Raw genomic sequence first — 27891 nt, forward strand, 5'->3', positions numbered from 1 at the left:
TTTTGTGGGGCAAGGGTGTAATTTTAGGGTACCGGGGGAAATTTTGGGGGTCAGAGTGGTAATGGGTTTTGGGGTGCCAGGTGTAATTTTAGGGTTCAGTGAGGGCAGGGGTTTTGGGGTTCCAGGGGAAATTTTAGGGTTCAGGGTGGGTATGGGATTTGGGGTGACAGGGGGCAATTTTAGGGTTTAGGGTGGGTATGGGTTTTGGGGTGCCAGGGGGTAATTTTAGGGTTTAGGGTGGTTAAGGGTTTTGGGGTGCTATGGAGTTAATTTTAGGGTTCAGGGTGTGTGTGGGTTTTCGGTGTCAGGGGGGCAATTTTAGGGTTCAGGGTGTGTATAGGTTTTGGGGTGCCAGGGGGTAATTTTAGGGTTTAGGGTGGTAATGGGTTTTGGGGTGTCATGGGGTTCATTTTAGGGTTCAGTGCGGGTATGGGTTTTAGGGTGTGAGGGGGTAATTTTGGGGTTCAGGGTGGTAATGGATTTGAGGGGACAAGGGTGTAATTTTATGGATCAGTGTGGGTATGGGTTTTGGGGTGCCAGGGGTAATTTTAGGGTTCAGGACGGGTATGGGGGTCAGGAGGGTAATTTAGGGGTTCAGGGTGGGTGTGGGTTTTGGGGTGCCAGGGGTAATTTTAGGCTTCAAGGTGGGTATGGGATTTGGGGAACCAGGGGTAATATTAGGGTTCAGCGTGGGTATGGGTTGTGGGGTGCCAGGGGTAATTTTAGGGTTTAGGGTGGGTGTGGGTTTTGTGGGGCAAGGGTGTAATTTTAGGGTACCGGGGGAAATTTTGGGGGTCAGAGTGGTAATGGGTTTTGGGGTGCCAGGTGTAATTTTAGGGTTCAGTGAGGGCAGGGGTTTTGGGGTTCCAGGGGTAATTTTAGGGTTCAGGGTGGGTATGGGATTTGGGGTGACAGGGGGCAATTTTAGGGTTTAGGGTGGGTGTGGTTTTCGGGTGTCAGGGGCAATTTCAGGGTTCAGGGTAGGTATGGGTTTTGGGGTGCCAGGGGGTAATTTTAGGGTTTAGGGTGGTTAAGGGTTTTGGGGTGCTATGGAGTTAATTTTAGGGTTCAGGGTGCGTATGGTTTTAGGATGTGAGGGGGGAATTTTAGGGTTCAGGGTGTGTGTGGGTTTTCGGGTGTCAGGGGGGCAATTTTAGGGTTCAGGGCGTGTATAGGTTTTGGGGTGCCAGGGGGTAATTTTAGGGTTTAGGGTGGTAATGGGTTTTGGGGTGTCATGGGGTTCATTTTAGGGTTCAGTGCGGGTATGGGTTTTAGGGTGTGAGGGGGGTAATTTTGGGGTTCAGGGTGGTAATGGATTTGAGGGGACAAGGGTGTAATTTTATGGATCAGTGTGGGTATGGGTTTTGGGGTGCCAGGGGTAATTTTAGGGTTCATGGTGGGTATGGGTTTTGGGGGGGGGGGGTAATGGTGTAATTTTAGGGATCAGTGCGGGTATGGGGTTTGTGGTTCTAGGGGGATAATTTCAGGGTGGTAATGGGTTTGAGGGGGTAATTTTAGGGTTGCATGTTTTCTCCGCTTGACCTGAGCATTAATCGATCCTGATTATCTGCCATTTTAGCCCCGCCCCATTGATTAACATTAGCCACGCCCCTTCATTTGCCATGTTAGCCCCCCCCCCGAAATTAAGACCTAGATGCGCCTCTAGTAGACAGCACATGTACTCAGCCTGCTATGGGAGGTTTTCCTTCATTACACAATGCTGGCTTCAGTGTCCTGGCTATTCGCATCTGTTTCATGGGTTGTACAATGTCCTTAGTCAGGAGATAATTGGTGAAGTGTGGAGAAATGAAGGATGTCAAATGTGTACAAATTTTTTCTTCACGAGCCATTATTTGAAAATACAATTTGAATGGAGAAATAGGTAGATCTAACCGTATACCGATGCCTCTCCAAGATAGTTGTCTCTTCAAGTTCTGCTGTTTGAAAATCCCAAATGAAGATGGCATTTACCTTTCTTCCTGTGATATCATTCGTGTGTTAAGCATATATAAGCAGGCTTGGAAATGAGGAGAATGCTTTCCAGAGCATTTGTTTCCTGATTTTTTTTTGTCCTGCTCACTGTCCATTTGCTAAGAAGTACTCTGGACATAATCACAAATTCAAGTCTTCTTTAATCCACCAGCATGTATTGCACAGCCCATTAGCTCCAAACTCCTCAACAGCCAGTCTCCATCTCCCCACCATTCTATCTCCTGTAGCCACTGCAGCTCAAGACATCAAATGGAACACCTGAGTGCCATGGTTCTACACAGCAGTAAGCAGGTTACAACACCATTGCTGCTCATTTTCCCCCCTGACCTTTTGCTTTTTCCATCAGGTTTTCTTATAGATTGTACCTTTCTGAAAGATGTACAGTGGGTTGCTTCTCAACTGTAACTCAGGGTGATTTTGCGGTCTTTCTTATCGATTTAGTCTTGCCTCTTATCTACAGTCAAGATTGCCAACGAGTTGTTTTGCCCCAGTGTCTTTCTCCTAACTATGACCCTTTTAAGAAGACACTGAAACACCTTTCACTTGTGTACTAAAGAGCAGGGCGACACTACAGCTACTGGGAGGCAGTCGAGAAAGAAACTAGAATTACCTTTTTTGGATCCAGACCGTGCAAATATGTAGGAAGCTGGCCCTGTAAATGCTATTGCCACTAGGTGGTAATACCATGTACAAAGTCCCGGGTGCGCCAAAAGTGTACAGGGCTCAATGTAAAACCCTAAATGCTCTATTAGTTGTAGTGTGGGCAAGCAGCCTTAGCCTAACATAGAGTGTCTCATTTATTGCACCACAGTGATCAATAATGAGCGCAGGACTCAAGAAGGAGATCCAGACCACTTTTCGGAAATAATACTGTTTTTGTACTTTATTTTAAGGTCAAGATCTTCGTAATAAGGTATGTGCATTTATGTAATTTAAAATACTATTCACTTTGAAAAATCGACACTTGGAAACTTTTCAACAAAGTCCTATGTCATCCTATGGGGAGAACAATATTTTGGTTAAACAGGTAAATACTGCATTTACAATCCCAGCCTTCGAATCCAAAAGTCAGCAAGGGCTAGGGGTCAAGTGATTACCACACCTGCACAACCAGCAGCACCTGGGCGGCCAGGTGAAGAGGTCAAAATCAGAGTTAGGCCCAATGCTTTACAATAGAGACAGGGGTTGCTTGGAGCCACATTGCTTGCAGGTAAGTTGATCGGTTGTGGGTGCCAGGCTTTGTGGTTAGGTCAAGCATGGTGGGCTACAAAGCAGCACCACCACACATGACCAGCGGCACAGGGGCGGCCAAGTGCAGGGTGCAATTTTACCATCAGACACAATGCTTTTCGATGGGGATCCTTCTTTCGGCAAAGAGGTTGCAGGCATGGTACCAGAGGTTGCAGGAGGAACACTAATGGCCGCAAAGGTGGAGTTGTAGGAGCACGATCGGTTTAGCACACCAAGGCCCAGGGGCTTCAGGTGCAAGGGTGCCTTTCGACGTCTGAGTGTTCTTTCTGGAGCCAGTCACAGTCAGGGGGAGCCTGAGGATTCACACTGCAGGCGCCATCTTGGAAGTCAGAAGCAGTCAGCCAACAACTGGACCCGAGGTCAGGATGCTCGAGAAACTTCACTGCACAAGTGAGCCACTCAGACTCGGCCCGTGGGTGTCGGGTGTGGAGTAGGTATCTTCTGGACAGGTCCGCTGTCCATGGGACATTGGAGTTTTTTTCAAAGGCAGCAGTCCTCACAGGGTTTTAAAGGTTGCTGGCTGCAAGGCAGGTCACAGGTTCGCAGAAGCTGGAGACAGGCCACTAGGGTTGGGGCCAAGGCAGTCGTCATCTTCAGGCTTCTCTGCAAGGTCGTCTTATTTCTTCTTAGGTCATCGCAGATCTAGTTTCTAGGTCTGGGGGAACCACCTAAATACTAGATTATTTCGGGGTGTTTTATGGGAGTAGCAGGTAGGGCCAATGGGCATCTTACCTGGAGGGACTACACCCTCTATTATACCACCCTCCTGTGGGAGAGGGGCATAGACCTAGCCCTTTTTGGAGGGGTCCCCTCATCTTCAAGATGACAGGGACTGAAAGAGGTTCTTCATCTCGCCTCCCCCACTTTTGGGATGGTGTTGTCAGCGGTGGGCACACCTCCTATTTTTCTTGAGTTTTCCCGCCCAAAGTGGGGATGTAAAGTGGGGGCTGCCATCTGCTGCTTGAAGCAGAGGCTGGGGGTCGCATTACAAAGTTAGCAGGCCTCTGAAGCTCCCCTCTTTGAGCACTGGCCCATCTAGCGGGAGGAGGCTTGACACCTCTGCCCAGGAAATGCATTGTTTCTGGTCCTACAGAGCAGGGGCTCTCTACCCAGGGGTCCAGAAACATGTCTGGTGGTGGCTGGCTCCCTACAGCCGAACAGAGACCACATCAGGGTTGACAGGGTTTCAGGGAACACCTCTGAGGTGCCATCTGGGTACATGGTACAATAAATCCCACGCTGGCATCAGTGTGGATTTATTGTAAGGAGTAGTTTGTATTGTAATGAAAGATGATGCGTAGTCAGGGTCTTGTAGTTCATTAAGTATATTTATTCATAAGTACAGGAAGATGATAAGTCCTTTAGAAGACCCTTAGTTGTCTTAATTATAGCCCCACCAGGAGCAGCCTCCTGGCTGCTCAGCCCATCCAGACCAACTGACTCTCACCACATACAAACACACTCCAACATTCCGCATGACCTCATCACACGCTGAGCAGCAAAGCAGAGAGACACCATAGAGAGGGTGCAACAGGTAGAGTAAGACTACAACACATCTCCCCCATTATAATAATGAAAAACAAAGAGAAAGTGTGAAACTGTCAAACGTAAGGAAATAGTGTAGTCGAACAAAATAGTGTAGCGGAACAACAAAAGAGAGGAAAGAAAGATGCATGAAATAAAAGATACCACACAACTCATCCTACCCCCTTGATAATGCACATACCACTCATCCTACCCCCTTACTCAAAAATGCATAGAGATGGAAAAACGCACAAGGAAGAAAAGAGGATGCACTACAAAAACATATAGAACACCCTACTCACTAATAAAATAAGGAAAAACAAGGGATGCAAGTCAAAAGGATACAATAAAACACTACAAACTGCGTTTCTAAAAACAACTCACCACACAGTGAACCAAAAACGCCACATGACAGGTCCAACACCCATAAAAAAAAACTATGGGTAGCAGTAAATCCAGAACTGTTAAATTATGAGTACTTAAAACTCAAGGCAAACGTGACATGGGTCACCCTAAAACAAAGCAAACATGCCACGCCAACTGCAAATGAAAAACAACAACCCAAACAAACAAAATAATGAAAATCGCCATGCCCATGGCAAACATCTGATAGGTTTCTTTAGACCTAGAGCAAACAGACAAAATAATGGAAAACGCCATTCCCATGGCAAACATCAGATAGGTTTCTTTAGACCAAGAGCAAACAGATTTTGGGAAACTGAACCCAAGGAAAACAAAATGTGGATACTAAAGACCCACGACAAGCTAAAATAAGGAAAACCTTAAAACCCATGACACACACGTACAACTGGATGAGGGGACACTACACCAGAGTCAAAAGAAACACCACGCACACTCACCAACACGACTCCAGAAAACAAGAGACAAAAAGTACAAATGACCAGCAAAAATAAGAATGTCTCATGCTCCAGTGAGCTGTCTCAAGTGAGGAATGTTGTAAATACGGGAAGATTCGCAACGTCTTCCATAAAAACAACACCATTCCGATAATACTCCACACAACGTTAAAACAAACATACAACTGTAACATGCCCCCAAAACAATGTTGTGAAAATCCAGATGTAGAAATCATAAGGTATATGGTAAACACAACAAACTAAAACAATAAACGTGGTCACCGTGGTCAAGATAGATGAGCGATACCTCACCCGAAAGTCCAGTCCATGTGAAGATGGGCGATATCCCACCCTCGTCGCCAGTATTGTAATGAAAGATGATGCGTAGTCAGGGTCTTGTAGTTCATTAAGTATATTTATTCATAAGTACAGGAAGATGATAAGTCCTTTAGAAGACCCTTAGTTGTCTTAATTATAGCCCCACCAGGAGCAGCCTCCTGGCTGCTCAGCCCATCCAGACCAACTGACTCTCACCACATACAAACACACTCCAACATTCCGCATGACCTCATCACACGCTGAGCAGCAAAGCAGAGAGACACCATAGAGAGGGTGCAACAGGTAGAGTAAGACTACAACACATCTCCCCCATTATAATAATGAAAAACAAAGAGAAAGTGTGAAACTGTCAAACGTAAGGAAATAGTGTAGTCGAACAAAATAGTGTAGCGGAACAACAAAAGAGAGGAAAGAAAGATGCATGAAATAAAAGATACCACACAACTCATCCTACCCCCTTGATAATGCACATACCACTCATCCTACCCCCTTACTCAAAAATGCATAGAGATGGAAAAACGCACAAGGAAGAAAAGAGGATGCACTACAAAAACATATAGAACACCCTACTCACTAATAAAATAAGGAAAAACAAGGGATGCAAGTCAAAAGGATACAATAAAACACTACAAACTGCGTTTCTAAAAACAACTCACCACACAGTGAACCAAAAACGCCACATGACAGGTCCAACACCCATAAAAAAAAACTATGGGTAGCAGTAAATCCAGAACTGTTAAATTATGAGTACTTAAAACTCAAGGCAAACGTGACATGGGTCACCCTAAAACAAAGCAAACATGCCACGCCAACTGCAAATGAAAAACAACAACCCAAACAAACAAAATAATGAAAATCGCCATGCCCATGGCAAACATCTGATAGGTTTCTTTAGACCTAGAGCAAACAGACAAAATAATGGAAAACGCCATTCCCATGGCAAACATCAGATAGGTTTCTTTAGACCAAGAGCAAACAGATTTTGGGAAACTGAACCCAAGGAAAACAAAATGTGGATACTAAAGACCCACGACAAGCTAAAATAAGGAAAACCTTAAAACCCATGACACACACGTACAACTGGATGAGGGGACACTACACCAGAGTCAAAAGAAACACCACGCACACTCACCAACACCACTCCAGAAAACAAGAGACAAAAAGTACAAATGACCAGCAAAAATAAGAATGTCTCATGCTCCAGTGAGCTGTCTCAAGTGAGGAATGTTGTAAATACGGGAAGATTCGCGACGTCTTCCATAAAAACAACACCATTCCGATAATACTCCACACAACGTTAAAACAAACATACAACTGTAACATGCCCCCAAAACAATGTTGTGAAAATCCAGATGTAGAAATCATAAGGTATATGGTAAACACAACAAACTAAAACAATAAACGTGGTCACCGTGGTCAAGATAGATGAGCGATACCTCACCCGAAAGTCCAGTCCATGTGAAGATGGGCGATATCCCACCCTCGTCGCCAGTATTGTAATGAAAGATGATGCGTAGTCAGGGTCTTGTAGTTCATTAAGTATATTTATTCATAAGTACAGGAAGATGATAAGTCCTTTAGAAGACCCTTAGTTGTCTTAATTATAGCCCCACCAGGAGCAGCCTCCTGGCTGCTCAGCCCATCCAGACCAACTGACTCTCACCACATACAAACACACTCCAACATTCCGCATGACCTCATCACACGCTGAGCAGCAAAGCAGAGAGACACCATAGAGAGGGTGCAACAGGTAGAGTAAGACTACAACAGTTTGGTACCAAACACCCCTGTGTTCAGTGAAGCCATCATGGTGCTCTGGAACGTTGTCGGGTTTCTAGGCCATGTAGTCTTTATGGGTTCACTGGCACTTACAATATTAGGAAATGGGCCCAAATATGGAAGGGGCATATCTACAATGTAGTGCCATTGTCCAACGACACAAAATGGTGCACAGAATGGTGCACATTTAACCTACATTGGTTCCGCAAATGTTTGTATTTATTTATCATGGCCACATATTCTACAGTCTACTGATTCACATACAACCACAACAGTCTACGTACTGGATGTCAATTAATCAGGGGAATTGTAAGCACACTACTCATGTATGAGGCGCTGGGGAGTGGGGTAGCAGCTCTGTTTAGTTGAAGAGCCAGGTCTTCAGTGTCTTCTTGACGATGTTCAGGGAGAGGGCGCGTCTGATGTTGATCAGGAGCTCGTTCCAGGTCTTGACTGTGACGTAGGAGAAGACTCTTCTGCCTGTTCTGGCTCTGTGGATGTGAGGGGTTTTGGCGAGGTCGGCGGATCAGAGGTTTCTTTTGGGTAGGTGGAAGGAGATTCTTTTGTTGAGGTATTGGGGTCCGGTGTTGTGGAGACATTTGTAGGCGTGGGTGAGTATCTTGAGAGTCACTCTCTTCTCGACGATGAGCCAGTGGAATATCCCAGGTGTTGGGTGACGTGTTTGTGTTGAGGGATGCCGATTACGAGTCTGGCTGTGGTGTTCTGTGTGGTCTGAACCTTGAAGAATAGAGACTTGTTGATCCCGGTATAGAGGGCGTTGCCGTAGACAAGTCTGCTGGTTATGAGTGTGTGTGTGACTGTCTTTCTTGATTCAGGAGGGATCCACTTGAAGGTCTTTTGGAGGATGCGTAGGGTGTTGAAGCGGCTAGAGGCTGATGGCGTTGACCTGATGGGTCATGTAGAGGGAGGAATTGAGAATGATGCTGAGTTTCCAGCGTGGTCAGTGGGGGTGGGAGAACTGCAGAGGAAGGTGGGCCACCAGTTGTTGTCCCATGCCGAGTGGGAGGGTCTGAAGACGAGGACCTCTGTCTTCTCCGAGTTGAGCTTTAGGCAGCTGCTGCTCATACAGTTTGCGACGTCCTCCATTCCTTCCTGAAAGTTGAGTCTGCGGTGGAGGGGTCCTTGGTGAGGGAGATGATGAGTTGGGTGTCATTGGCGTAGGATACCATGCTGAGTCCGTGCTGTCTGATGATGGCAGCGAGGGAGGCCATGTAGATATTGAAGAGTGTGGGCTGAGCGATGATCCGTGGGGTACTCCACAGTTGATTTCCGTGGGTTCAGAGAGGAAGGCATGTAGTCTGATTCTTTGGGTTCTACCGGTGAAGAATGAGCGTATCCATTTGAGGGCTGTTCCTTGTATGCCGGCGGCTTGGAGTCTGACGGTGAGTGTTGAAAGCTGTTAAGAGGTCTAGCAGGATCAGGGTCGTTGTGTGTCCTTGGTCAAGGAGGGTGCGGATGTCATCTGGGGTGGCAAGTAGGGCGGTCTCTGTGCTGTAGTTGCTGTGGAATCTGGATTGGGAGGGATCGAGGATGGAGTTTTCTTTGATGAATTTGGTTAGTCATGCATTGATGGTCTTCTCTGTGACTTTGGTCGCGAATGGGGGGAGGGAGATGGACCGGTAGTTATTAAGTTCCGTGGGGTCAGCTGAGGGCTTCTTAAGCAGAGGTCTGACTTCTGTGCATTTCCAGTCGTCTGGAAAGATGCTGGTCTTGAAGGTGGCATTGATGGTGCGTCATAGTTCTGGGGCGATGGCAGTGATGGCTCTGTGGAAGATTAGTGGTGGGCAGGGGTCAGTGGGGGCCCCTGAATGGATGCCTTTCATGGTTGAGACGGTGTCTTCAGTGGTGACTGGGGTCCAGGAGGAGATGGTGGACTGGATGGCGTTGCTGGAGAGGGTAGTGGTTTCGGAGTAGAGTGTCTGATTGTTGAAGTCGTCGTAAACGCTCTTGATTTTCAGATGGAAGTAGGAGCCGAGCTTGTTGCAGAGGTCCTGGAAGGGGGTGATCTCCTTTGTTTCACTGGAGGTCTTGTTGAATTCCTGGATGATGCTGGAGTGTTCCTTGAAGTTACTAGAGTTGGCGAGAATCTTGTTTTGCATGAATGTCCTTTTGGTGGATCTGATGCATTGGTGGTATTCTGTCATAGCGTTTTTGTAGGTGGTGCGGTCTTCCGTTGTTTTACTGTTTATCCAGTTCTTCTCGAGGTGCCTGCAGGTGCGTCTGGAGTCTTGGAGGTCGGCGGTGAACCAGGTGGCCTTCCTGGGTTTGATGAGGCCGGGGATGATGGTGGCGAACGGACAATGGGGTCAGGAGGTCTGTAGACGAGGGTGCCATGAAGGGTGGTTCTGGTGCTTGTGTGGACATGTAAGTGGAGGTGTTCTGTGGTGGGAAAGGAGTTGCTCGTGGTGGAGGTGGAGAGTCGGAGGGAGCTCTTGTGTGCGATGGCGAGTCCTACTACTGGGTGGTTGGGGTGGTTCTTCCTCTGGATCTTGTATCCATTGGAGATTGCGGTGGCGATGTCGGGGCGGAGGAGGCATTGGTCCAGGTTTCTGTGAAGAAGGTGACGTCTGGGGAGAGGGTGTTGAGAAGGTCTGAGATCTCCACGGCATGTCTGTGCAGGGAGCATATGTTGAGGAGAATGCAGTTTAGGGCTCCGGAGGTGTTGCCATTTGTTGTGGGGGCGGTATCTGCAGGGGCAGGGTCGGAGGCAAAGTCCTGGCAGCAGTGACAGTAGGAAATCTGGCCGTGGGTGGTGATCGGCTTGGACTTCTGGCAGTTGTTGCTCCTTCCTGGGTTGAGTGCAAGGAGGGCAGCTGTGTTGTAGCGGTGGATAGTCGGTCGGCCAGGATCCCGGGCGCTGGTCGCGGTCGGGTAGCATCTATACTTCCCCCTCTCATTTAGAGGGATCATCCATTTTTGAGGAGGTCAGAAAAGTTCCCTCATTGATATAACCTTTTTTGTTTTAATTTTTGTTCTCATTTAAACTGTATTTAAATTTCTAGATGGATTCATTTGACACCAAAAAATAGATAGATCCATTACTACTGGCACCTTTGCAAGAAGACCACTTTATTTTTATGAGAACAGATATTTTCTGTCAATCTTGATAAAAGTCCATTGTGAGATGCTGGCTGTTCATTTATTCACATGGCAAATTACTGTATTACTTGTACCACTTTTTTGACCGCCTATGGAAGAATAAAATGCTAGTGGACAACCTAGCTTAATCTGAAGATGGACTCTTCAATACTACTCAAGTAATTTCTGGCAGACAGCTTGAAAATGTGTCTTTCAACCATTTTACTACTTAACACATGATGTGGGTCCCATTTATAATATTTTGGGTAACAGCGTGTTATCTTAGATTTTGTGAGCACCACAGTCCACCCTAAGATTCGTACATCGGAAGTCTTTGCTTTGTTTTCCAAATAATCAATGCACACCTTTTGGAGATATGCAGGTAGTTGGTTCATTGTTACTTTTGGATTGTGTAGTATTTGGTACTGCTATATTATTAAAAGTGTTTTTGTATTTTTAGCGCTTGGACGCCTTCGGGCAGCAAATCGCGCTCTATAAATCCACATCCATTCCATTCCATTCCATTTTTGAAAGATAAGCCTGACATTGAAGTTATTGTGTCCATTTGTTGATTGTTGAGTGCTGAGCTCTGACACCCCACTCTACCACCCTTGCCTGAAGCCATTTGCCTTTTCAATGCGGTAGATATATTATCATTCTAGGTCAGCAGTTATCTTTGTTCTTCTATTGTGTTTACAAGTTCTACCTAGGCTTACAACAATTATTTTTTACATGAGGAGAGGGTACTAACTATAACGTTTTTTGTGATAATAAAATTCTTGCTCCAACCATGTTCATGCTGGTTACACCTCCATAACATATTTTTTTCGCTATCTTGTCAAAAAAGGGTGTTTCAGAGCTGTTAAGATTAGCAGATGTTTGGAAACTATTATAGCCACAACCAGGTTGGAAATGCCTGACGAAAGGGGCTCTTTGTCTGTTTCAGTTTTCTGGGATATAAAAACTAACCCTAAACACTGCTGGATCTTTCTTTTCCCCAGATGTGGATGAATGTTCCTTGTCTTTCCATCACATACCACCTCCGTGCCGGCATCTGTGCACAAACACCTTCGGTAGCTACCTCTGCTCCTGCCACCAGGGATACCAGCTGGCACCAGATGGGCACTCCTGTGAAGGTATGTGAGTACTTGCCACCTTCATGGTTGTAGACGCCTAGGATCTGCGGTTTGACAACCATTTCTTTCCATGCATCCTGCCTGGCTGCTGCCTCATACCCGCATTCCCCTCTTTCTGCCTCCTTATAGGTATTGTGTTTGTGAACATGCAATAACAATAACCAAAACAGATAATAACACTCATATTACTAATTCTATCACTAAAACTAGTACATCATTGGCAATATTGATGATTTAAGCGATTTAAAGAGTATTAAGAGTAATATTGAAACATTTACCACAGTTATAACAACATCAATAGCAGCAATGACAATGATAGCATTACTAATGCTAGTACGCGCACAGCACTGATATTACGGTTACAACTTCTGCTAATTAATAATTTACAAATACAGGAAGAATAACGACTAAATGTTTATATAGCACTTAACATCTACTTTTACTCAAGGCACTAATATTGCAGTTGTACAGCTCACTAGAGTTCACATAATGGACCTCGAAATACTAATGCGGCCAATTGAGATTAATATGTGCTTGTGTTGGGGGGGAGTAACTTGTTGGGTTAAATAACCAGAATTGGCTTTGCTAAATAGGCTTGGCTAGGTAAGAAATGATTGTGATAATGAGACAGGATGACAGGCATTTTCAGAAATCACTGTATAACAAAGACTTCACACACAAACCTTGGTAACAGTTAATGTCTGCTTTAAGATAACCGCAATCCTTGGCACCAATTCATTGGTCAGCATTAAGGGTTTGCTAGAAGCCAGTAAATATGGTTTTGTGAGCACCAGGGCTCCTCTGTCCTGAGAATGGTTTCTGTTTTTTGTTTAAATTGATTTATTGATTTCCAGTGCATCAAACACAGTACAATATAACAAATTAGGACCCCGAGGGCAACCCTGTAAACCATTACTCTACCACCCTTCTGCACTATTGAGCAAGTTATGCGAGCTACCAGGTGATACGTGTGTCCATGAAAGCAAGTAGTGGGAAGCCCTCGGTCAGGTGTGCGTCCAGATACCCCATAAACAAACAAAATCCCCCGCATTACCCAACCCCCCATCCCACCCCTCCGGTGTGTTGCTTCTCTCCTCTTGATGGTGAATAGGTATCTTGCTTCTGTGGGCTCTAACTTGGGGGGATGTCCCTCCTGGCAGGCTCATCCGTGAGTCGCAGCAACCTGAGGTATTTCGGGCATGTGAGTTCCTTGAATTCCCCAGCTAGCAATGCAAGGAGGGCTGCCAAACCGTGGTAAAGGAGTCCGAGGCTTGAGTTAAGTTCGCCTGGATCCGCTCCATACCCAGAATATACCAGAGCCTGTGAAGCCAGCCTGTGTGTGTAGGTCTCCGTGTGGTGCCCCCATAGCGAGAGAATATGATGTGCCGTCGCCCAACCGCCAATCACATCTGACGCCCCCTATTCGTTTTAAGTGGAAACGTCAAGGCGTTTGGGAGGCCCAATAGTGTATAGGCGGGGAAACGGGGGATATCCGTCGCAAAATGTATGTCTATGTCATCCAGTACTTCCTTCCAATAGTCCGTTACCTCCTCACATTCCCACAACAAGTGAGTCAGCGTCCCCACTTTACCGCAACCTCTCTAGCATGCGGAGCTGCGCTTCAGATTACCCTGATGCAGCCTAGCTGGCGTCAGATACCAGTAGTATGCGATCTTAACTGCAGACTCCCTACTTGCCACATTTCTGCCGGTGTGATGAGCTCTATGATAGATATTACGCCACTCTTTATCTGTGAGGGTCCTTCCTATCTCCAATTCCCAGCGCTTCTGGCCAGCAGAGCGTAAGGTAGATAGGGGCGGGCTTAACATTTTATATAGGTCTGTAATCGCCTGCCTTTTTCCTGATGAGCCATTTCTCATACGTTGTGAGATGTCGGCTCACATGAGGCAGCATGTCCCGTTGTGTTTACCAATGACGAATCAGGAAGTATTGAAACCGGTGCGGCGCTATCAGAGTGTACATCTCCTTCAAGGTATCAAGCTGGATAAAGCCTTCCAAGTCAAACAGGTGTCCAGCTGATTTGCATTCCGAGACTCGCCATGGGCCAAACGCACAAGGCTCCATCCCGGGGGAAACGCCGGGTTGTCAAACAGTGGCGTAATAGGTGAGGGGAAAGTAGTGAGGCCTCTGTGGTTCAGGAAGGGGACCTTCCAGCACGACATTTGGGCCATCGCTCGGTCCTGGAAAAGCCACTGCTTTTCCGACTCAGGACGATTCCACTCTAGGAGGTACCGAAGCTGCGTTGCTTGGAAGTAACAAAAAAGGTCAGGGACGCCCAAGCCACCCTCCGTAGGAGCCCATCTAGCCAAATCCCTGCGAAGCCGCGGACACTTACCCGCCCAAACGAACTGCCGTATGGCGTCCTGCATTTTCTGAAGCATCCCTATCGGTGGAGTCACTGGAATGGTTTGGAACACGTAGATGGCCTTGGGCAGCAGGGAAATTTTAATCGCCGCCACTCGCCCCAGCCAGGATAATGACAGCTGCTGCCATCTCTTTAGATCCCCCTGAATTTGCGCAAAGAGTGTCGCATAGTTGTGATCGACTGTTTGTGCTTTGCTAGGCGTCAAGATAATCCCCAGATATGGCAGTGACATCCGGGATAAGAGTCCCCCAAATTGTCGCTGGCCTTCAGCAGATCTGCAGGCGTTACGGCCCAGAGAAAGAATCAGAGATTTCCCTATATTCATTTTAAACCCCGAGATCTTCCCAAAGGCCTCCATTTCAGTGAGGAAAGCAGGCACGGAGCGCTTGGGGTTGTCAACCGCCGCCAGTATGTCATCAGCATAGAAGATGATGGTGTGGGGCTCACCTCCAAATGTGATACCAGAGATATCCGGGTTACCTCAAATTTTTTGCGCAAATGGTTTGATGTAGAGCGCAAACAATAGGGGTGATAGTGGGCACCCTTGCCTGGTGCCCTGCCGGATATCAAAGGGCTGTGAGCCCATGCCATTAACCTGAATTGTCGCTTGAGGGGAGTCGTAGCAGCTAGCGACCCATGCGCGGAATCGCACCCTAATGCCAAAGCACGCCAGAGTCTTGTCCAGGTATTCCCAGTCCACCCTGTCGAACACCTGCTCGGCGTCGACAGATAAGAGAGCCGCATCTGAATTGTTAAAGTGGGCTTTATCTATAATGTGTAGTATACGTTTGGTATTATCGCTGCACTGCCGAGTGGGAATGAAACCCGATTGATCGGGTTCTATAATGCCCGGCAGGCATGGTCCAAGAATCGCCGGCAGGACTTCCGGAAGATTTTAAGATCCAGGTTGAGCAAGGAAATGGGCCGGTATACGGCGCACTGTGAGGTGTCCTTGCCTGGTTTGGGCAGGAATATAATATCCACAGCCAGCATATCAGCTGGAATGGAGCCCAGCCCCTGGAATGAATTAAACAGTTTGGTGAGAACTGGCACCAATAGTGGGCAGAAGGCTTTATACAAACCGGCGGAAAATCTATCTGGCCCAGGAGCTTTCAGTGGCTTTAGGCGTGCTATGGCAGATACCACTTCTTCCGTCCGTATCGGAGCGTCCAGGGAAAGCGCGCTAGCTCTGTTAAGAGCTGTAGCCGCTGCCTCGCTGAGGTAAGCCTCCCATTCCTCGGGGACTGAAGTGGGGTCCGCGACGTAAAGCGAGGCATAAAATGCCCGAAACGTGTCTGCTATCTGTTCGTCTTCAGTAAGCATTTGCCCCCCTTAGCCCTGTATTTTGGAGATTTTAGATCTTTGGACCCGAGTCCTAAGTTTACTGGCCAACAGGCGCCTCGTCTTATCCCCTCCCACATAATATGTTTGTCTTAAGCGTAAGGCTGCATGTTCTGCGCGATCAAGGTCAAGGCTCGCAAGCTACGCCCTAGCTGCCTTTAGCTGTCGTCAAATCCTGGGGGCCCCGGTTCGGCTATGTACCCGTTCCAGTTCTAACACCTGCGCCGATAGGGCCTGTCTTCTGTCCTTGTGTTCTTTAACCTCCGCTGCAGCAATTGCTATGAGATTACCGCGCACTACGGCCTTAAGCGCGCCCCAAACCGCCATCACTGGAACATCTGCGGTGTCATTAAGACTCAAGTAATCCGAGATACATTTGTGTAATTGCTGTATGACCCCTTTGTGCTGCAACAAGGTCTCTCAGAGGCGCTACCTGCCTCTAGGTGCTTTCGTACGAGGGATCGACAAGGGAAGTGTGACCGCGTCATGGTCGGAGAGTGCGACCGGGATGATGTCTGTGTCCCTTACTGAGGCAGCTAAGTCGGGGTCCCCAGGAAGTGATCCAATCTAGCATAGGTGTGGTGCACTTGAGAGTAAAAAGTGTACCCCGTGAAGTTGGGATGCGCCTCCCGCCAAAGATCTAGAAAGCCTCTACTAGTCAATCACTGCCTGCCCTCTGGTGAGATAGCCCCCGTGGCGCCAAAGCAGTGTCCCCATCTATCCCTGACCTGGTCCATCACCAGATTAACATCGCCTCCCACCAATGTGTATCTCGACTGACCTGCAAGGACATCTGCCAGGGCCCCCTTAAGAAAACCTTCTTGCTTAGTGTTGGGAGCATATATCGACCCGATAACCAATGATCTTCCCCCCACCTGAACATAGTACGCCAAGAGCCTGCCCTTGATTTCAGCAACCTTGTCACCCACTTGGCCCTTGAAGTGTCTAGCAAAGAGAAGAGCGACCCCCTCCTTCTTCTCCACAGTGGAAGAGTAGTATTGCTGGGGGAAAGCCCTGGAGCGCATGCGGTGCCAGTCTCTGGAGAGCAGGTGTGTTTCTTGTAACAGGCAAACCAAGGCACCCGAATTCTCTAAGAACGATATGACGGCCCTCCGTTTGATGGGGTTGTTAAGCCCTTTCACGTTCAGGGTGATAATTTTCAGAACATCATCAGCCACGGTGGGATCCTAGTTGGGCTACGCTAATGTTTCGTAGGGCCAGAGACTCCCCCTGCCCTGCCCGCACCTCTCTGTAGTGCGACACACCGGAGCCCTCCCTCCCCGCCTAAGTCCTCCCCCTCCAAACACCCCCCGGTCTGCCACTCATCCCCCCACCCGACCTACCCTCCCCAACTCCCAACCCCAACAACCCACCCCCCTTCCCCCTCCCAACCCAGCCCTCCCCCTGCCCCTCCCTAACCCCAACTAAACCAGCCCCCCAAGAACAGTCAATGTCCAATGCCTGCCAGTCTCTAGGCCTGACCACCCCAAACTGATGCACTGATTGCTTCTGGTGCTGTCAGGTAGTGAAAGCCTGTTACAGGTTGTATTACCTTCGGGCCCTTAACAGAATGGATGAGACTCCGGCCCCACGACCGCCTGTCCCTGTACCACATAGCTGTGGGCCCCCAGCGCGCCACTCCTCCTTCGTTTGTCTTCCCCTCCACCACCAGTCCCCTCGCCGTGGCTCTTCTATTGATGGCGATGTAGCGATCAGGCCGCTCGACGCAGCCGCAACTTCCAGGGCGGATGTGACCCACTGTGCACCACCTCCTCTGCTGCGGGGCTGGGGCCTTTGAGCGTGCACTCTGCTCTCGAGCAAGTCAGTGGCCAGGCCTCCGAATGCTTGGCTCTAATAAGGTGTATGTAGGGTCTGATTCGGGACCCTCGAAAGATCTCGCCCTGCAACGTTGATGTAGTCTGCTCACAGCTCGCTGCTGTCCCGGCCCTCACTCTTCTCCTGTCTCGCTAGCCCTAGGGCCCACCATGTTTTCCCCCTTTTCACCGCTGCTGTAGATGGGGGTCCTCTCCAGCAATGTGAAGGTTGCAGGCCGCCGCTGCCGCCCCCTCAAAGTCTCTAGTCTGCCCACCTGGTCCACACAAAATGGTGCCAATAGATAGTTCAGGGCCCGACCGCCCCAAGCTGCTGCCCCGGTCTCACCTCGGCAAACGGCTAAAATCCATGCCCACGAAGATTGTGGCACTCTGTCTGTAGAGGCCGCAAGGAGGGGGCGCCGGGAAATCCCTCGCAATGCTCACTGTGCCCGGGCCAGCTCATCCCAGCTGGGCCCGCAGCCCCGGGCTCGATTTTCGCGCCGCCGGCACCCTCACCTCACCCTGGCCTCCAGGATGCTAGCCCAGTGCTTTCACCGGGCTGCTGCTAGCCGCCGCCTTCCGCTATGGGCTCTGCCTCTCCTCCGCTCCGGATAATGAGGTTGACCACACTCCCTAAGAAGACCTGCAGGACCCCAGAAGGTCAGGCTACCTCCAGCACCTCACGGCACACCACAGGCTACGTGCGCACCAGCAGGGCGCCATTACAGGTCCTTTGGCGGCAGGTCCTAATTTGTATGTGTGCTGTACTGTGCAGCACACATGCAGAGTGGGAAAAGTTAGGAGAAATAAAAGCATTTTTGCTTTTTAACACCTGCTTTCTAGTGACGTTAATTTTTCTTGTAAAACCCTGTCTACTGTTTTTAGTAGATAGGGCTTTGCATCAAAAACTATGGGTGGTTACACCAGTATGCACCCTCGATGCAGAGAAACTCAAAGCAGTGTTTCTCGTTGGTTTGTGTTACTTTACCTTACAAATCAATGTAAATACCAATTTGCACTGGTTTGTAAAGGGATGTTCGAGGCATATGAGCTGCACTATGCATTAGATCGCCTCCTGGTGTTGGGCTCGGATGATTGCATGTTGTTGTCCTCTTGGAAGAAGTCTTTTGTAGTCATGAGATAGGTGACTCCTCCCTTGGACGATAGTGCGCATGGGCATCGGCTCCATCCTTAGATTGTTTTTTTTCGCCACTGGCTTTGTGATGAAAGTTTTTCGCTCCGGCTAGAAAAATACTTTTCAAGCACTTCGAAGCGCAAAAAACTTCTCAAAACTCATCAAACTACCTTCAATACCGACTAACATAATTTCAATTCCATCAGCTCGATTCCGGTCATCGACGTGGGCCGTTGGGCCTATCCACGCCGTGAGGCCTACACCTCATGGAAAGGATGCCATTTAAGAAACGCCCCGGGTGTGGAGCAAAGTTTCCACGCAGTGACCACCACGAGCTCTGCAACCTGTGCTTATCGCCAGAACACGACGAATCCAGCTGTACAGCCTGCGTGTCCTTTCAATCCAAGAAAACCATCACGACATGCAGAGATCAGCCCCGGAACCGGTGGATATCTTCGACGAAGAGGTTCCGCTCGTTCCCGAAGAAGATTCAGATGATCTCCAGATCGTATCAGAGGCAGACGACTCAGATGACTCCATACCATCGGGTCATCGCGTGAGTACTACTGCCCCTGCACCACCCACAGCACCCAGGTCGAAGGCAAAGGTCAACACTCCGCCTTCAGGGCTCAGTCGCGACCCAAAAAACACTTTGACAGCCCCGCCATCGAGCCCGGCTCCGAAGAAGATAACTAAGCCTTCCGGTACCTCGGTACCAAGCAAGCCGCATGTGCCGATCCCACCAGCTCCCTCGGCTCCGAAACCGTCGACTTCTAAAGACAAGGGTACGAAGCCAGAGTCCGACGCCTTGAAGCCAACAAGACCAGCTTCCATTCCGAAGACATCGTCTTCGGTGCCGAAACCAAAAAGGCCTGATTCCGATGCGCCCAAGCCCTCGAAACAGCCTACGACACCGAAAACAACACCCTTGGTGCCGAAAACTACGCCAAAGGACATTGTAGCACCTCCTAAGGCTAAAGACAGACAGCAACCTCGTCCGGCACCGAAAAAATCGGCGCCGACAAAGGTTCCACAAGGAGAAGACCTTTTCCAACCAGTTCTTCTGCAAAAGAAGATCTACATCGACCCTAAGACAGGTCAGGTGTCCACCATACCACATAAGAAGAGGAAGGCAGATGAACCATCCACACCTGTGGTTCCTGCCAAGAAGAAGGACTCTGCCACATCCGTATGCACCCTTCTTCACCTATACTTCCTTCTCCTTCATCTCCTGCTCCTCTTAACAATCCTCCACAGATTTCTCCTTCACATTCTCCTCTTTTATCACCACACTCACCTCAAAATGATGATGAGTATAGTTTAGGAGGATGGATAGACCCAGATGAGCCATTCCCATACCCTACAGGTGACACAGTCTGTGAGTGCCGAAACCCACAGGATATACCAGACATTCCTGACCCACAGTCATACCCATCAAAGCCTTCTCCCCCAGAAGATAACATTGGATTTGGCCACCTATTAAACAGAGCTGCCATTTACCACAGGGTCACCATGCACTCTGATGAGGCAGAGGAAGATTTCCTATTAGATACATTTGAACAATCACAGAGATCTGTTCAAATTCTCCCTATGATTAAAGGGGTCATCAAACACACTCCAGAAATGTTTAAAGACCCTGTACGTACTGGGATTTTACACATAGATTCATCATCGGCATGTCTAGCGAGTCTGTAATAGCGATTATTAAGGAATTGCTATTACAGACTCGCGAAACGGGATTCATGTAGAAATCGCAATATGTATTGCGATTTCTACAACTTCCTTATTTGCGATTGGCTAATTGCTAATCGCAAATAAGGAATAACTCCCCATTCATTCCTATGTGCCTAAAGGCCCATAGGAATGAATGGGAAGACATATCAATGTGCGAATCGCTATTAGCGATTTGGATGTTGAGTTTGCGATTTCAAGGGTGCAGGGGTGTCCAAAGGGCACCCTGTTGCACCCCTGAAATGATATTGGATGCTGGTGTTACGCACACAGATGTCCCAAGGACATGTGTGTGTGTGTAACATACAACTTAGAAAAATGAAATTAAGTGCATTTTTCTAAGTTTCCGCTATTTACCACGAGGTTTGATTTCGCGGTAAATAGCATCCCAAAATGGCGAATTCGCAATTTTTAAATGTTTCATGAATTGCATTTAAGAAATCTCAAATAGAGATTCCTTAAATGCAATTCCTCACAAATTTGCGAATTCTATAATAGCGATTTTTGCATTTAGGATGATGAATCCCAAATGCAAAAATTGCGCTTGCAAAGGGCCAGATTCTCAGAATCTGGCCCTTTGTGAGCCGAATTTCCGTTGATGAATCTACCTGTGAAACCCTAGGATTCAGAAAAAATATAGGCCTGCACCTGCAGATCCAGTCTATATTAAAGGGCAACTGCCATTGGATTCCATAGTCGTCTCCAATGCTAGGAAAAGCGCAAACTCACAAACTTCAGGTGAGGCATCTCCACCTGATAAAGAATCCAAGGTCATAGATGCCTCAGGCAAAATACAAGCACAAGCTACCAACATATGGCGTATAGCAAATACACAAGCCCTCCTTTCCAGATATGATAGGGCTCATTATCACCAGCTAGAAAAACTGCTAGACCATCTACCTGACCAATATAAGGCACAAGCAAATGATCTTATATAAGAAGGAAAACTCATTTCTAATGCCTCAATCAAGTGCGCACTAGACGTTGCAGATACTGCATCTAGAGCTGTAAATACTAGTATAGTACTTAAAAGACATGCGTGGCTACGCATTTCAGGATTTAAACAAGAAGTCCAAACTACTATTTTAAATCAAGCATTCAATCAAAACCAATTGTTTGGACCAGAGGTAGACACAGCTCTGGAAAAAATGAAGAAGGATACATACACTGCTAAATCTATGGGAGCTTTACAGTCCACACAAACTAGAGGTTCCTTTCGTCGCTCCTTCTACAGAGGGGGCTCCAAACAAACCAGTGCAGACAACACAACATCCTTCAAATCCAACACACAAACATCTTCTAACAAGGGATATTTTAGAGGAGGATATAGAGGGAATAACAACAAGGGAAGAGGTCGAGGTAACAACAGTAATCAAACCTCTTCCACTACAAAACAGTGACTTCCCTCTGCTCCCCCAACAGCATTCCACTCCTGTGGGGGCAGATTAACGCAATTCCTGCCTGTCTGGAACTCCATCACAACAGACAAGTGGGTAAGACAGATTATCCAGTATGGCTACTGCCTAGAACTTACAGCAACCCCTCCACACATACCACCCAAGCCAATGTCTACAGAACACCTTACTCTGCTCAACAAGAAGTTCTTTCACTTCTATAAAAGGACGCAATACAAATAGTTCCTTTACAAGAACAAAGAACAGCGGTTTACTCGCTGCATTTTCTAATTCCCAAGAAGGACAGGACACTAAGACCAATTCTCGACCTCAGGCCCCTCAATTATTACATACAATCAGATCATTTTCATATGATCACTTTACAACAAGTGCTCCCACTGCTGCAACAAGTCGATTTCCTTACGACACTAGACTTAAAGGACGCCTACTTCCACAGTCCTATACATCCTGCTCACAGAAAGTATCTAAGGTTTGTACTGGAAGGACAACATTATCAGTTCAAAGTCCTTCCATTCGGAGTAACAACGGCACCACGAGTATTCACAAAGTGCCTAGCAGTGGTTGCAGCACACCTCAGGAGACAACAAATACATGTCTTCCCTTATCTAGATGACTGGCTCATAAAAGCCAAGTCATTCAATCAGGTGACCAACACACACATCAGACAATTCCGACATTGCACGACTTAGGGTTCACAATAAACTACACCAACTCGCACCTCCAACCCTCTCACATACATCAGTATCTGGGGGCTACAATAAATACAACCACAGCTCTAGCGTATCCCAGTCCAGCAAGGATACAGAACATTCAAGCCTTAGTCACAATATTTCAACAGAAACAATCTCTGCAAGCCAGAATGTTCATGAGACTAATAGGCATGATGGCATCTTTTATCTTCATAGTACCTTATGCAAGACTGCAGATGCGCCCATTACAAGAATGTCGAGCACAGCAATGGAACCAGGCACAAGGGCAACTAACAGACCAGGTGTTTGTAGACAGCCGCACACATCGCTCTATGCAGTGGTGGAACACCAAAAACTTGACAAAGGGGCGGCCGTTCCTCAAGCCTGTTCCACAGCTAGTGCTTACAGCAGACACATCCCTCACAGGATGGGGAGCTCATCTTCCACACCATACAACTCAAGGACAATGGAACAGTCAACAACGATTGTTCCATATCAATCATCTAGAGCTGCTAGCAATATTCTTAGCACTCAAAACATTCCAAATACAAGTACAGAACAAAGCTGTCTTAATGCTGACGGACAACATGACAGCCATGTATTACATACAATAACAGGGGGGGAGACACACTCTCTACAACTGTCCCAACTCACACAGAGCATTTGGAGATGGGCCATTCCACAAAACATATGTCTGTTAGCAGAGCATCTTCCAGGAGTTCACAATCAGATAGCAGATCTGTTGAGTCGGCAGACACAACAAATTCACGAATGGGAGCTACATCCGCAGGTTCTTCAACCGTTCTTTCACCAGTGGGGTAATCCAGATATAGATCTGTTCACCACATATGTAAACGCAAAATGCCCAACCTTCGCCGCCAGGTTTCCACACCCGCTGTCCAAGGGCAATGTGATATGGTCGAACTGGTCAGGCAGATTTGCGTACGCTTTCCCGCCCATACGACTAATACCATTGATAGTACGCAAGCTCAGACAACAGTCTCTAAAACTGATCCTGGTAGCTCCCACATGGGCTCGGCAACCGTGATTCACCACACTGCTAGGTACGACTGACTCCATCCCTACTCACGCAGAACCATGGAGACATCGACACCCAGACCCAAATCAACTGAATTTGGATCTGGCTCCTGAAGTCTTAGAGTTTGGTTATCTTAACCTACCACCAGACTTTATGAACATCATTAAAGAGGTCAGGAGACCTACTACCACAGCTTGTTATGCTGCTAAATGGAAAAGATTTGCCATTTACTGCAATAATAATCAAGTTGATCCCCTGGATGCTTCTATCCAAAATATCATTTGCTACCTTCTACATTTACAAAGGTGTAACTTGGCATATTCATCCATACGCATGCACCTTGCAGAAATCAGGCATACTTACAGAACAGACAACATCTGTCTCTTTTTAGAGTACCTGCAATTAAAGCATTTATGGAAGGATTAAAGAGAATCATTCCACCCAGGTTACCACCTTCTCCAGGTCAACGTGGTTCTTACAAGGCTCATGGGACCCCCTTTTGAACCTCTACACAAATGTAAACTGCAATTCCTCACATGGAAAACAGCTTTCCTTATTGCTATCACCTCTCTTAGAAGAGTAAGTGAGATACAAGCGTTCACTATACAAGAACCTTTCTTACAACTCCATCGTAACAAAGTTGTTCTAAGAACTAATCCTAAATTCCTACCAAAAGTGATTACTCCTTTTCATTTAAACCAATCTGTAGAGTTGCCAGTGTTTTTCCAAAACCCGGACTCTGTAGCAGAAAGAGCTCTACATACCTTAGACGTTAAAAGAGCTCTTCTCTACTACATAGATAGGACTAAATCTTTTCGGAAGACAAAACAATTATTTGTATCTTTCTCTCCACCTCATAAAGGCAACCCCACCTCTAAGGGTGGAATTACAAGGTGGATTGTAAAATGTATACAAGTCTGCTATCAAAGAGCAAAATGTACATTAACAGTTCCTCCTAGAGCGCTCTCGACACGCAAACAAGGAGCCTCCATGGCTTTCTTAGGGAACATACCCTTAGAAGACATATGCAAGGCAGCAACATGGTCTACAACACACACCTTCACTAAACACTACTGTGTTGATATGCAAGCCAAGCAGCAAGCTGCAGTAAGCCAAGCTGTTCTTAAAACTCTCTTTCAAACAACTGCAACAGATACTGGTGACCACCGCTAGGGAAGACACTGCTGCACAATTGATGCATAGTGTAGTATCTGCAGTTCATATGCCTCGAACGGAAAATGCTACTTACCAGTATGCATCTGTTCTTGGCATGTAGAGCTGCAGATCACTACACACCCTCCCGCCTCCCCGGGACTTGTATCTGTTCCAGTTTCTATCTTACTTAGATGCACACGCATGGACATCTTTTCTTTACTTCTACTAACTCCGTCATTACCCATCATGGTGAAAAACAATCTAAGGATGGAGCTGATGCCCATGCGCACTATATTCCAAGGGAGGAGTCACCTATCTCGTGACTACAAAAGACTTCTTCCAAGACGACAACAACATGCAATCATTGGAGCCCAACACCAGGTGGCGATCTAATGCATAGTGTAGTGATCTGCAGCTCTACATGCCAAGAACAGATGCATACTGGTAAGTAGCATTTTCCTTTGAGTCATGTCTGCATTTTAAAAGTAACGCAAACCAGATGCAAAACCTTAGTAAATCTGGCCCTACCTGTTTCAAGCATGCTCAGCAGCTGGTGTTACGTCCACCCTATCTAATGCAATACAGTAACAAGTGGCAAAATTCTAAGGCAGGTGACCATCGCAGTTTCGTACATTTCAAAATCGTATTCATATTTGTTGTTTGTAGTGTGAACTTATTCTAGATTCACATGCTGTGCAGTATTCTGCCATCTAGAGGATAGATGCAGAAACGTTGCCTGATGTTTTTTGGGTGTCAACCAGGCATGATTACCCTTTTGAATGTCGAATATAGGCCTATAATGCCCCAGCATGAGGTCACCCTCTTCTGATTTCTTTTTTCACTAGTGGGAAGCAACATAGAGATCAGAAGGTCAACAGTATAAATAAATAAATGCTTATCGATAGTAGAGGTTGAAAACAGAGACAAACTTCAGAGCAAGATATTTGAATTCTAGATAAAGTGTCAATGCATGGGATTTAAGAGGTGGTAAGTTTTTAAAGGTCTTCATATTCTTTTAAATAAAAGGAAGATAGAGATGGGGTGTTAGACAGTTGGGCTGTCTGGCTCCAGTGCATACTTAGAATTGCAGGGTAAAGGCAGACTTCTTTGTATAGACAGAAGGCGGAGGAAAGTGTCTTTACTGAACCAAAGTTGAAAGAGTCATGAATGATGGAGAATAAAACGTACTTTCAGTACTTATTCTTCATCAACACCTTTTATTATTTTAAAGTTAGGCTTGGCATGTCTCCCTGATTTTAGAGGGGTGCCTCACAAACAAAGGTGCGATGAGAGTGAAAATTGGCACATGACTATAGCCCTAATGATTACTAACAAGGTAATTCTCATTTCTTTCTAGAGTTGTTTGATTTGGGGGCAACACTGCCTCCCATTTTCAGTTCACCAAAGGATGCCTTGCCCACGACATTGATGCCTCATTACTCACAAGCGTTGATGACTCTACCCCAAACAAGACCAAGTTCCCATCCTTCACATTACTTCTACCCCTCTCCTGAAACTATGCAACCACCCCAGGTAGCATCATTACCAACATCTCCGCCTCACTATTCCCCTCTAACCTCATCAGTTCCACCTACCTCCATACCCTTTCAGCAAATAGATGAAATCAGCACCCCAACACCAGCGGCACCTAAGACCAGCCTGCCAGTGGACACATTTGCTACAACACACTCACAAAGCACACAGATAAATAAGTCTACCTTGAATATATTCCTCTCTACTACTTTTACGTCCATATCTGCACCAGCCACACCTTCAACCAAGTCTATAATTCTACCTCTTCCCACCACTGTCATATCTCCAACACCTTTACCATCAACAGCCACAACCCAGTCTGCAATACATCAATCCACAGAGCTTTCATCTCCAGCACATACAACCAAATCTCCATTGACATCTGTCAACAATGTGCACATCATGACACACATTGACACACTCTTGACCCCTCACATATCCACAGCCTCAACAACCAAATATATAGCCCACATTCAGGCAGCACCATTCACTGCCACATCCTCAATGCAAGTGCCTACAACCTTTTCTACTGTGGCACCTTTCACAACCACACGCTCATCTACAGCATCCACAACTAGGACTTACTTGGCAAAACTTAGTAACACAGTATATCCACCACTAGCACAGAAGGCCTCCAAAATCTCTCATATTGCACTGAGTGGGGATTCACCACCACCAGCCTTTCTTCTCCCTCCCTTTGACTCACCACTCAATCCTTTGAGTCCTGGAGCACAACCGTACTCCTCAGCACCTCCTCCCACATCATGTTTGCATCAAGGGGCACTGCACGCAGTTGGGAGCCATTGGACAGAGTCTGAATGTTTACACTGTACATGCCAGGTAGGTGTGTCATTGCTGCATCTATATTTATTTTCCTAAAACTGAGCTATGATACTTAAATTACTTTGATGTGTTGTATGTGTCACATAGGAGAATGAGTAACTTAAATATTTTCAAACAAAGATGCCGGATTTCATACTCCTTCATCTGATTTCAATGAGGTTAGTAAGATGAGGGCTGTAGTGAGAAAACCACCAAAAATGGGTACATGTTCTGCCAACCCTTGTCTCTATTCTCCACATTCATTTTGAGAGTGTGGATAAAAAGTGATTTCCAGTGTGGTGGAGGTTCAGTCAGTTCCGCTGCTGGAAAAACGATTTGTGTCAAATCTGCAACTAGAAGAAATACCATCAGCGGGATTGCCCAATTTAGGGAGCCACATCCATGAATAAAATAGTGACAACAAGGCTAGTCGATTGTAGTTTAGAATGTTGAAGTTGAACTATAGAGTGATCAAAATATCAAAACCCAAAATATTGAGGAGGTACCTGAACAGAGCGAGGTGCAGAATCACTATTCTTAACTCCACATCTCTGTACTTTGAAGATCTATATATCAGCAAGGCACATATCTATGGAGTTCGGTATAGAAAATTAATGCATACCTAGCTATATTTTGGGTTTTGATATCCTGGTCATTATATGTTGGTTACTGGATATTCCTGCTTCGATATTCAGAACCAACACCCAACTAGTCATGGTGGACCTGCAGGCTTGCTGTTTCTTTTTCTGTGAGAGCATATTCGAATGAAAAAGGCAGACAATTTAAATGCACGTTACTCAAAATGAGACCCATATTGTCTTCATTATGGAAAGTTAGACATTGATAAAGGTTAG

At 46.8% G+C, this 27891-nt stretch overlaps 1 protein-coding gene across 1 annotated transcript in view; it reads left to right on the plus strand.

Moving 5' to 3' along the window:
* Positions 1-27891, plus strand: part of LOC147731106 (uncharacterized) — a 485394-nt gene that overhangs the window by 270181 nt on the left and 187322 nt on the right. The window contains exons 10-11 of the mRNA XM_086956073.1: positions 11843-11977; positions 26040-27055. Coding sequence (XP_086812199.1) covers positions 11843-11977; positions 26040-27055 — 1151 coding nt within the window. The remainder of the gene's footprint in view (positions 1-11842; positions 11978-26039; positions 27056-27891) is intronic.

Source organism: Lissotriton vulgaris, chromosome 2_1, assembly GCF_964263255.1.
Source record: "Lissotriton vulgaris chromosome 2_1, aLisVul1.2, whole genome shotgun sequence".
Classification (NCBI taxonomy): domain Eukaryota; kingdom Metazoa; phylum Chordata; class Amphibia; order Caudata; family Salamandridae; genus Lissotriton; species Lissotriton vulgaris.